Source organism: Ictidomys tridecemlineatus, chromosome 8, assembly GCF_052094955.1.
Source record: "Ictidomys tridecemlineatus isolate mIctTri1 chromosome 8, mIctTri1.hap1, whole genome shotgun sequence".
Taxonomy (NCBI): Eukaryota; Metazoa; Chordata; class Mammalia; order Rodentia; family Sciuridae; genus Ictidomys; species Ictidomys tridecemlineatus.
Genome location: NC_135484.1, coordinates 41,811,084 through 41,823,166, shown reverse-complemented (window position 1 = coordinate 41,823,166; position 12,083 = coordinate 41,811,084). Strand labels below are relative to the sequence as shown.

The 12,083-nt window shown below is 31.7% G+C and overlaps 1 protein-coding gene across 7 annotated transcripts in view; it reads right to left on the bottom strand.

The window, feature by feature from the left end:
• Tbc1d32 (TBC1 domain family member 32) overlaps nucleotides 1–12,083 on the bottom strand; it is a 191,059-nt gene that overhangs the window by 12,473 nt on the left and 166,503 nt on the right. For all 7 annotated transcript variants that reach the window (XM_078019309.1, XM_078019310.1, XM_078019311.1 and 4 more), the window contains one exon: nucleotides 8,095–8,283. In XM_078019309.1, the coding sequence (XP_077875435.1) occupies nucleotides 8,095–8,283 (189 nt within the window). The remainder of the gene's footprint in view (nucleotides 1–8,094; nucleotides 8,284–12,083) is intronic.

The window sequence follows — 12,083 nt, the reverse complement described above, 5'->3', positions numbered from 1 at the left end:
GGAGGGAAAGGGAGAGAAAAGGGAAATTGCATGATAATGGAGGGAGACCCTCATTGTTATACAAAATTACATATAAGAGGTTGTGAGGGGAATGGAAAAAAAAACAAGGAGGGAAATGAATTACAGTAGATGGGGTAGAGAGAGAAGGTGTGAGGGAAGGGGAGGGGGGATAGTAGAGCATAGGAAAGGTAGCAGAATACAAAAGTTACTAATATGGCATTATGTAAAAATGTGGATGTGTAACCGATGTGATTCTGCAATCAGTATTTGGGGTAAAAACGGGAGTTCATAACCCACTTGAATCTAATGTATGAAATATGATATGTCAAGAGCTTTGTAATGTTTTGAACATCCAATAAAAAAGAGAGAAAAAAATTTTAAAAAATTAAAAAAGAGTTTATTTAAATAGTTATTGTTGTAATCATGAAACTGTTAAGAATTTATTCATTTTCTTCAAATTATATTTGATTTGATTTTGATCATCCCTTCACTGAAAGTAATCCTAAAATGGAAAGGAATTACAGTAATGTGTTATTCTAACCAGAGAAAAAAGATTCACTGCCAAAGAACTGTTTCAGTACATAGTCATGATTTTCAAAGAAATGCTTATTGTTCATTATATATGAATTACAATAAGAGATGACAGCATTTGAACAATAGCTCTAATAATACATTCCAGGGCAAAAAATAAGCAAAATATATTTAGCATCTTTTAATTATTATTCTACTTTAATTTAAACATAAAACCACCTACCTAGGAAAGCCACAGCTACTACTTGACTTAAATATATTTCTTCTTTAGAATGTGTTCTTTGAAATTTTGTGCCTCCAGTTTAGACATTAATTTTAAAGTTAATAGAAAATATTCTGATAACTATTCTGTAGAGATACTAAAAAAATAATGGCACATAAAATTATTAAGGTTTTATTTTATAAGAGAAAAATTTATACATATCAAGATGAATCCTTTTAAATTATATAGTTTATTATTTAAAAATTGAAAGCAATTTTAACTCTAAATAAAGTTTCAAAATATCTGAATTTCACTTTCTGTCTTCAAAGTAGAATATTTTTTTATCTTATCCTAAATGTTCTCTAATGGTCTTTTTAGTAGATAACTTTACCTATAATTATTTAAAACACCAGCTTATCATTATAGTTTTAACAAAGTGTTTCCTCATTATAATTCCTTATTAGAATTTCACTTAAATACCTAAGTATATTGGACTCTATATAAAATATAAATGCCTCTAATCTTTAAATAGACAGACATATTAATTACAAAATGTAATAATGTAACAATACTCTATAAATAGTACAGTATTCATTCCAAAGATTTTTTTTTAAGAACAGGTTATACTAGAGTGGTTTAAATTTGGGTTACAAAGTTCATCTTGAGCATATTGCATTTTCTTTTTGGTACCTGTTATAACCATTATTCAATCAGTGTGCTTTCAATGATTTTTTTCATCATTAATTATTGGTTTTAAATATGGAATTATCAAAAGCATTAAAATTACCTTGCTAAACCATAATATTGAGTGTATTCAGTATTTTGTGATATGGTATTATTATGGCCTGGATATTAGGTATTGCCCAAAAGTTCTTGTGAAAATGCAGCAATGTTCAGAGATGAAAACAACTGGATTATGAGAGCTATGATCTTATCATTCTATCCTAATTTGAATGGACTGGCTGGTTGGTAACTATAGGCAGGTGGGGCACAGCTGGAAGGGGTAGGTCACTGGGTACATGCCCTAGGGGAGTTTTTCTTTCCCTGTGGCCCCTTCTCTTTCTTCTCTGCTTTCTAGGCATGAATAGAGCAATGCTCTATCACCAAACCCTTCTGACAATAATGAACTGCTTCACCTTGGGCCAGTGAAATGGAGTTGAACAAACATAGAATGAATCTTGGGAAACATGAACCAAAACAAACTTTTCCTCCTCTAAGTTATTCTTGTGGGGTATTTTGGCCATAGCAATGTAAAGTTGACTAACACAGGTATATACATACTTTCCTTCTCTCCTTTGTGTATAAAAGTTCAGTTTTAAGTATGTATCTGTTTTCTTCTACTATTGAGAACAGTTGATTAGGACCAGTTGAATTTAGTATTATTTTTTAAGGCAACAAGACTAGTTAATCAAAGACAATGTTATACAGAAAAAGAAACATAGGATTTGGATTCAGACAACAAACAAATGGAGTTTAAACCTTCTTATGTTACTAGGCAAGAATAAGAACCCAGGCAAATTTAGTGACACTCTAACCCTCAATTTGTCATATGACACTCTAACCCTCAATTTGTCATATGTCAATTTGTGTTTAATGAGAATAATAATAGTATATGGTTGCTCTGTTGAGTAAATATTCTACTATCTGAACTACTTATTATAGACTACAAAGCCTTATATGATCTGGTCTCTTCTTATCACTAACCCTTCTAATTCATCTTCTTCAAGCCCCAGAGATCTTACCAGTGTCTAACGGCTCAGGTCTTCTCTTCTGAATTTCTGCAATTGTTTATCTTCCAATTTAAGAAGAATTCTGCCCACAAGTCTTTGCTTCATTTAGGCCCTTTCTACATCATGAAGAGTGGCCTTCCCTGGACTTTTTGTCTAAATAACATCTCTGATTTCCTCACCATGTTTGATATTTTTATATTTTTAAGACCACATACCTTTTTTTTAAAAGACCACATAAATTTGAAGTATTATACATTTTTCACTACTATTTCTCTCTGAGTAGAATTTAAGGTTAGTGTGGGTAGGAATATCCTGTCTTGTGACTGCAACTGAAGATGGGACACAGTTGTTGCACAATAAATAGCTGAATGAGTCAAAGAGTGAACAGACAGTATCTGTCAAGCCTAGCATATGATAAACACCGAAGGCACTAATGTTGTGCAGAAAAGTGAGAAGTTATATTTTAATCAACTCTGGGTCTTTGAAACAACTGGGATACCTTTTCCTGATGACAATGCAGACCTAAATCAAGCATGGATGATCTATTAAGGATTATTATCTTCAATCTCTGCTCCTCAATCCCTTACCAAGAATAGAGATGCACTCACCTAAGATATTAAGACATTACCTGTCTTCTTATAAATTCTCAGGAATGTGCCTATCATGGACAGCAAGCTATACTTATACTTTCAAAAGAGCTCTATATCAGTTGAAGTTTCCAAAATTACCAGAGAAACTAATTTCCAACAGAAATATTTTTAAGTGACTGTAAGCCCTGCCAGCTTGGAATTTAAAGAGAAGATAAGGCCTTTTACAGTGGTATATACAAAAGACAGAAACATCAAATGTGCCAACATGTCATGCCTTGGTTTTATGACTTAGAACTAGTTTAGGTATTTTATGATGGTCTTTCCCTAATATTTAATTATTAATACTTTTTCAAGATGATGACTTTTTTTAGTATAATGGCTCTGTTTTTTTTACAGACTTTTGAAAAATTACTTATTTTTAAATTGTAGTTGGATACAATACCTTTATTTATTTATATGTGGTGCTGAGAATCAAACCCAGGGCATTGCACATGCGAGGCAAGTGCTCTACCACTGAACCACAACCCTAGACCTATTATAGCTCTTTATTCAAAAAAGTTATGGAGGTAAAAACAGTAAGTAACTTTGAACAGGTTAAGATGGATGGACTTACCACAAAAAGTGCAGAACTTATATACTTAACAAAGGTTATTTAACTAAAAATTTGCACTAATGTCAAATCTCATATAAGCAGTACTTGAGAGAAAAAGGTTGAGAAATGGGATTTTATGAATATAGGTCAGTACTTTACCCTTTCTAGACATGAAGGTTTTCCATTTGTGACTGACCTATCATATAAAAAAAGGACTGTCTTGGCCAAAGTAGAAGAAACACAAAAAAGTTGCAAGCAATATTTCTTCAATATATTACTACTAGGTAGCTTAGTAAAATTAGAAATTCAGGACTCAAGAGGCTTAAAACTTTTGAATCCCTGGTGTTTGCATTCTGGATTCTAGTTTCTTAACAAGCTCCAAAGGGAACACTTTTATGTATTCTAAAGATTTCAAATTATTTGAGATTTCATATTAAAATCTGTGAACTCATGCCTTGGCCATGTAAATTGTGATTTAGAATGTCAAAGCAGTCTCAATCTAAAATAAGCACCCAAATTAACCCTTAGAATCAGGGTAGTTCAGGAAATGTGCATAGCTCTAGAGAGAATGTATGGTGCTTATTAGTATAATGTACATGTTCCCTGAAGGTTTAAGCCCAGAAAAAGGGTATTGAGATATGATGACTAGAGAGATGATTCAATCCTGGCTGGACTAAAGAGAGAGTAGGTCCTTATCAGATATAGCATAACAAAATGTTTCTGACTAAGGTGTGCAGATCATATCCATGCCAGCTGGTACTGTGATATTATATACTAAGAAAACTCAGGGGCTGGGGGAAAAACTGAGAGAAAGTAGACCAAAGGTTAGCTATAGCTATGGACTCAGAAAATACTGTTTCTTTTACTTTGTTCTCAATACATCTTTTTCTAAACTAAGAAGCAAAATAAGGGAGATGGGGCAGGGATGGAGAAACAGTGATGGCTAAGTTTTTCTGATGCACTTGCTATGATCCATATAATGTTCTAGAAGTATTTTACAGATATCATCTCATCTAATTCTTATCTATCACAATTTTCTATGATAGGAATATTTCATTTCATACTACACAGATGAAGAAACTTAAGCATAGAGGTTTAAAAATAAGCCCAAGCTTCCACAGTGAGTGACAAAGCTGGAACTTGAATACAAGTACACTTCACTCAAATAAAATAAAGGCAATGCAGAAATCCTATCTTCAAAACACAGTATATTGAATGTGTCTTATTTTTTTCTCTCAGATGATGAATTATTCTCCATACTATGTATACTTTTGTCTTCTAACAGCTTAGCATTCAATCAGTTTTTCTCAGACTGATCTCTATTTTTTACCCTGTAAATATCTTCTGGTAACAGCAGCTGCAATAGCACCAACAACAACAAAAAAATCCCTCTTGACAATTTACTGATTGGGTTGAAATTAATCTGATTTTTCATAATTATAAATTGATTCTGCCATAATATGCAAAATTTAGTTGAAGCATTTTAATTAAGTATTTTGAGCCTTGACAGCCTGATTTTCACTGGAAGGCAATCTTCCTAGTCTGGCATTTCAGTGAAGTTAGTCCCCAGGATAAATATACAAACTACAACTAAAATTACTGCCAGCCTATTAGCATGTAAGAGAGGCATGCAACACAGCCAGGCTGCTAAAACACAGACTTCTTCACATGAACTGCTATTACACCAAATCTGCATCTATATTGTATATCTACTATAGATGAATCCACTAAAAAGTAAAATTAATTAATTATACAATGAGAAAAAAAGAGAAAACTTAAACTTTCTATCTATTGCAAAATATTTATTTTGTTGTATGTTTTCTCCCTGGGATTACAATGCCTACAGACTTTCTGAACTATCATCTGTTACAGAAAAAAAAAAATGTCTGAAAGTCCAGTACCACATTCCCCAAAAGAAAAACAGAAAAAGAAAAAAATAAAAAACATTTGAGATCTCAGGTTCAAGGAATTTGCCTTCAAAGTCAGTTCTAGTTTATATCATCATAGTGTAAGAAAAATACACTTAACAGTTCTATATCATCCAACTCACATTTTTTGTTGAATCTTTAAAGATGTTATGAAAAAAAACAACAATAATTTCTAATATCAATTTATACCCACAGGGTTTATCTAATCTCCTATTTTAGTGGTTTAATCAGAAGAGGAAAAAACCTTTGTTTCTTCCTCCCAGGAAACCTGGGCTCTCTATTCATGTTGACCACCTTCTGATCTAAGCAATTCCAGCTTCTTTTTAACATATTGTTTTAGAATCACGAAGAACCCTTCATTGGGCTATTGAAAATGTAAGTAAGGAGTCAGAACTCTCAATTACCTCATTGAAAGTCCTGAGCCTAAACCAAATGAATAGAAATGGGCTGATATTCTCTATACCACATATGTCACACAGATTTTTATTCCTAAAGCAATGCTTTTATCATGATACTTTCTGTCAATCCGCGAAACCTAAATCAGGAGAATTGAATATTTTTAATCTCCTGGAACCACCTAGCTATCTACATTTTTCCAGGATAACTAATAACTGAAAGCATTATACATTTGTGATTTTAAATATTTTAAAAACTCATTTGATTGGGTTTGATTATTTGAACTCAAACTTATTCAACTTTTTAAAAAATTAGCTTGATTATAAAAGTAGTATGGGATCATCCTGCAAAATTAAAAATTTTAAAAGGTCACAAAATATATATAATAAAAAGTTAAAGTTCCAATGTTCTATTTTATCTTCTATCCTCTTAGAATCAATCAGGATTAAATATGTAGAATCATGGAATAATTTGATGAATTAATAACATAACCATCTTTTACCTGAGGGATGGTCCAAGGGAAGGAAGAATAAAATTACTTCTTTAATCAATATCTAATTATTGGCTAATATGTGAAAAAGGGAGAAATAATGACCATACATTCATGTCTATTAAAAACAAACAGTGGACTCTGAGACCTATCTACTGAAAATAAAGCAAAAGATAGTCACATTACACTCTGGAAAAAGTGTTTTTCCTACTCTCTCAGATGAATGCAAACAACAGAAGTAAAAAGTCAGGTTAGTTCTAGAACACATGTTAAAATTAAATGCTTGCCAACAAATTTTTGAACTGACTCAATTCAAATTTTAGTGATTTAAATAGAAATTAGGTAATAAAGATAATTTCTTACCGCCTACCATGCATTTACAATCTGTTAGTTTTAAATCTATAGTATTATATCCAGCGCACAAGGGAGTCTAAGACAAATTTAAAGTGGTCACCATTTGCAAATCCTGTGACAATTTTCCCTGCTAATGATAAACATGGATTCATTTTCAGTAAGGGACATTTTCACCAGCTATAGTGATCAACTTATAAGAATTTGTAGTCAAGAGAAATATGAAATTGCAATAGTAACTAACATTAATAAGACTCAAGATGATGATATGTAAAGATGCTCTGCTTCTGGCGAGAAGACGTGGTAAGCATTGGTAGAATTTAGTAATGTTTGTTATTCAAAGTAAATAAAACTAAAGTCACACATCTTTCCTGTTATTTTTTAATATTATTTATTCACTCATGTATTCTATCAACAAATATGTATTGAGCACTATTTATGATGGGTACAGTTCAAGGCACTGAAAATCCATCCATAAATGAGATGAACCAAGTCACAGTCCTTTTGGAACAAAAATAATATACTGAGGAAGACAGACTAAAACACATAAATAATTTCAGATAGTGAAAAAACTATATGAGAAACTAAACTGGGACAAAAGGTTAGAGAATTATGGGCTAAGGGTTCTTTGGATATAAGACTACAAATTCCTATAAGTTGATCACTATAGCTGCAGAAAATGTCCCTTACTGAAAATGAATCCATGTTTGTCATTAGCACAATTCCCACCAGTTTAACCTTCCCCATTGTCTCAATCACCTCTTGGAGAGCACGGGTTTTTTTTCTACCTCAGTTTTCCTTCTACATATGCAACCATTATTGTCTTGGCATACAATTTCATTATGAATGTTTCTCAGATTATAATTCTAGTGATATATGAAGCTTAAAAGACATTTTGAATTCGGTATTTATGAAACAAAAATGCTTGACAGGTAAGTAATCTTAAATAATTGATTGCATTTATTTTAAGAAAAACATCATTAAACTAAACTTTTATTGACCAAGTAAGACAAAGAAACATATATTTTTAAATGTCTTCTGGCACAGCATACTGATTAAGAGCAAAGTTTGGGATTCAGACAGTTGAATTTAATATGGCAACTCCACTTTAGCTGTAAAATGTGGGTAACCTCACTTTCTTCTCCCTAAAATGGATAATAATACTTACCTCTCAAGAGTTGTTTTGGGGATAGGTGAGTGTCTAGTAAAGTACCTGGCATTAATCACCCAAAGTTAACTGTTAGCTATTAATTAACATTTTTCCCTCAACATAAACATACTTACTTTTAGGAAAATTTGCAGATCTTGAGTCTGAGTGTGCTGTAGAATGTCTTGTTGTAGATGTTTAAATATAGCAATACAGATATACACTTGATAATCAGGACCAAGGAAAATACAGGTAGCAATGTAGTGACATATTTCTATCCAATCTAAATAATTCCAAAAACACTGGTTTATCCATTGCAGGCAAATCTTTAAAAAATAAAATTAAAAAGTTCATTAAAAATCTTTTAAAACTACATTTTGCTAGTAAAAAGCAGCAACCAGTAACACAGAAAGCCAACAAAAAATCTTGTATTTAATAAAAATAGATCATTAGGCTGCAAAGTAGTGTACTAACAAGTATACTTCTCCTATCTGCTTACCATTTGAGAAAACTCATGGCCTTGGAACTCAGGATAAATGAAGGTATTATTCGAGCTGCTCTTATACCTACTGCTGTATGCCTTCATTATGCATACTGTCCTCTTCTTACTCATAAAACCAGTCTGCTCTCTACAGATACAAAGGCTAAGAGACCCTTTTAATTCAGAGATGGGAGTTTTTTTATTTTTTCTTTTCTTTTCAATTTATTGGTTCTTTTTAGCTGTACATGACAGTAGAATCCATTTTATATCCTAACTATATTCATAGATATAAAATTACACAGATTATAGATTGCTAAGTGTTACAATAATGCAAATGAACTGTTGCTGAATTAGAAAACTTCTCAAACCAAACAAAATTATATATCATATAAACTGGGAGCTAATGGAGAGAATGATTTAAAAATGAGACTTTCATAAAAACATTTTTTGAGAATAACATCTGTTTAGATTATAAAAGCAATACGTGCACACTGTGGAAAACAGAAAAGTTTAAGAAAAAAAGATCAATAATAACAATGCAGAGATTAACATTGTTAACATTCTGTTATATTAATTCCACCATGGTCAATACCCTACCCCAAATAAACAGACATGTCAAAATCCTAAACTCGAGTACCTCAGCATGTAACCTTATTTGGAAATAAAGTCTTTACAGAGGCTATCTAATTAAAATGAGTTTTTTTAGGGTGGGTCCTAATCCAAAATGACTGACTTTGTATAAGAGAAAATATGGACATAGAGACAGTTGGGCCACAAGGAAAGGCAAGGAAAAGACACACCTCATGAAGATGGAGGATTGCAATGACATATCTACAAGGCAAGAGACACCCAAGACCACCAGAGGCTAAGAGAGAGGCCTGAAATAGTTATTTTCTAAGTGCCTTCAGAGTGAACATAGCCTTGTCAACACCAACTTTTGGATTTCAAGTCTCCAGAACTCTGAGAAAATAAAATTTTTGAGGTTTTTAACAATTCAGTTATGTAATTTGTTATTGCAATTACAGAAAACTAATAAAATTTCTTTCCTTTATTTAGTTTTCATTTATGATTTACAAATTACCTCTGAGGAAAAAATTTTATTGAATTACTCTTTTTTCTTTTGTTTTTTAAAGGATGGGAGAGAAAATGGGCATAGATATGGTGTCCTATCTCATTTTTTCATAGGTACAGATACAGTTAAACAAATTTTCCCTCTTTTTCCTAACATTTTGCCCTTTAAAAAATACATTTATGGCCAGGTGTGCTAGCATACACCTGTGATTCCAGCTATTCCAAAAGCTGAGGCTGGAGGACTGAAAGTTTGAGGCCTGCCTGGGCAATTTAGCAAGATCCTACCTCAAAATAAAATTTTAAATAAAGGTCTGGGGGTACAAATTAGTGGTAGAGCATTCCAGGGTTCAATTCCCAGGACCGCATTAAAAAAACAAAAACAAAAACAAACAAACAAAAAAAACTTGAATAAGTTCTCAAAGTTATTTCCTTGATTCAACTTTTTAGCATGTTAATTCTGCTTTTAACTGGTATTAAATGGTATTTGATTAAAATGGTATTTGTTTGTTAGGTTCAATATAACAAAGAAACACAAACTACTGGATTAAACAACAAAAGAAACATATTTTCTCATTATTCTAAAGAAGTCTCAGGTCAAGCTGTAGGTAGGGTTAGCTTCTTCTGAGCCTTGTCCTCTTGACTTCTTGATGGCATCTGCTCCCTGTGTCTTCCCAAGGTCTTTTCTTTGACATATCTTTGTCAAAATCTCTTATTAAGGACATGAGTCATACTGGATTAGGGCCCACCCTAATGAGATAATTTTAATTTAATTACTTCTTTGAGTACCCCATCTTCAAAACAGTCACATCCTACTGGTGATTAGGACTTCAACATGTGAACCACAATTCAACCTATACCATAAGGCATTACTGATTTTTTATTTTCCATACATTATTACTCATATCAACTATTAATCTTTTAATTTCAGTCATTATGAGCATATCTTCTGATTTCTTATTCATAATTCCTTTTTATTACTGAAAAAGCCAACTATATGGCAAACTAAAGGTTTTCCTTATCATTTTAAGTATAATTCTGTTCTCAGATATATGATTTTTCTGTGAATCTATAATGTTCCTCTTCTATTATGCTCCAAAACAACTTCATAGAGTCTCTTAATATTGAATTAAAATATATCTTCAAATACCCAATATTTGTCAACAGGCAGGAAATATAAAATTATCTTTGGCCCCAACTTCACTGTTGATTTGATATTAACAAGATTCTTCTCAGAAATTTCAATATTTGTTGAAATTTGGCATATTTGTTAGGTCTGATATAACAAAGAACCACAAACTACTGGATTAAACAACAAAAATGTATTTGGCATATATTTCCAAGCCTCTATCACCCACCAAAAATCCATGTAATATAGCTGTTCTGGACTGAGAAGGAAATAGCTCATGCTCCCACCTGACTAGGCAATCTGAAGCTATTAGTGATTTCTTTGACAAGAAGCACCACTTCTAATTCCTTTAAAGCACTACTGTAGAAATTCTGTTTTTTGCTACAGCAATTCATGCCAATACAGGACTATGCTGTATTAATGAAAATTAGTTTAATGGATGAATGAAGAGAAATAACCGAAGAGTGAAAATAAATATAAATGATCCCCACATCCAGAGAAAGGAGTTCCCATTCTATTGTCAGTTTCAGGACAAACTCGCAAGTATAAAAATGAGGGATTTACAACTTCTGTCCACCATCCATACTAGTTAAAAGAATCTGTTATCAGTTCTTTATTACATATAGTTTTCTAATTCAGTTTTAATTTTCTAGAGGTTATATACATTGAAGCATTGTTTTCTATACAATGAATTTTTCTTTGATTAAATTAAAATATGTCTTCTCTATTACATGGGAAATTCAGGGAAAAGTGAAGAACTGAAACTAAAAGCACAATGTAAAAAGGGTGTGTGGGTATTTCTTTCTTCATAAGGTATTTTGTAAACCATTGGTAATAATATTTTTTAGTGAACATAAGAAAACACTGATTGATTTCAAGAATATAATAGTACATTTTGAGACTTAGAAAAGGGAATGTGACAGTTTCTAATAAAATTATATGTGCATTTACCCTTTAATACAGCAATCTCATTTGTAGAAATCCATCTTAGAAACACTGGAAAAAATTTCAACATATATATATATATATATATATATATATATATATATATATGTGTGTGTGTGTGTGTGTGTGTGTGTGTGTAGAAACATGTTTTTAGAGTACTATTCAGTTCATAGTATCAAAAGATAAAAAATAATGCAAATGATCATGAATGGGGGCTTGGATTTATAAATTGTGAGGTTTTTTTGTTTGTTTAGTGTGAATGAAAGTCTAACAAAGTGGTTACCACTTTGTTATCACTTATATAAGAGAAAGGGTAGGAATACAAATACATACATACACACTCACAGATATCAAGTGTTTATATTAAAGAATAAAGGAACATACCATGTTTTATTTTTGTTTGTTTGTTTGTTTTACTGATTGCTAATGAAAAAGGAATGACTGGAGATCAGGGAATATATCTGTTTTATGTTTTTATTTTAGAACCATTTTATTTAAATAAT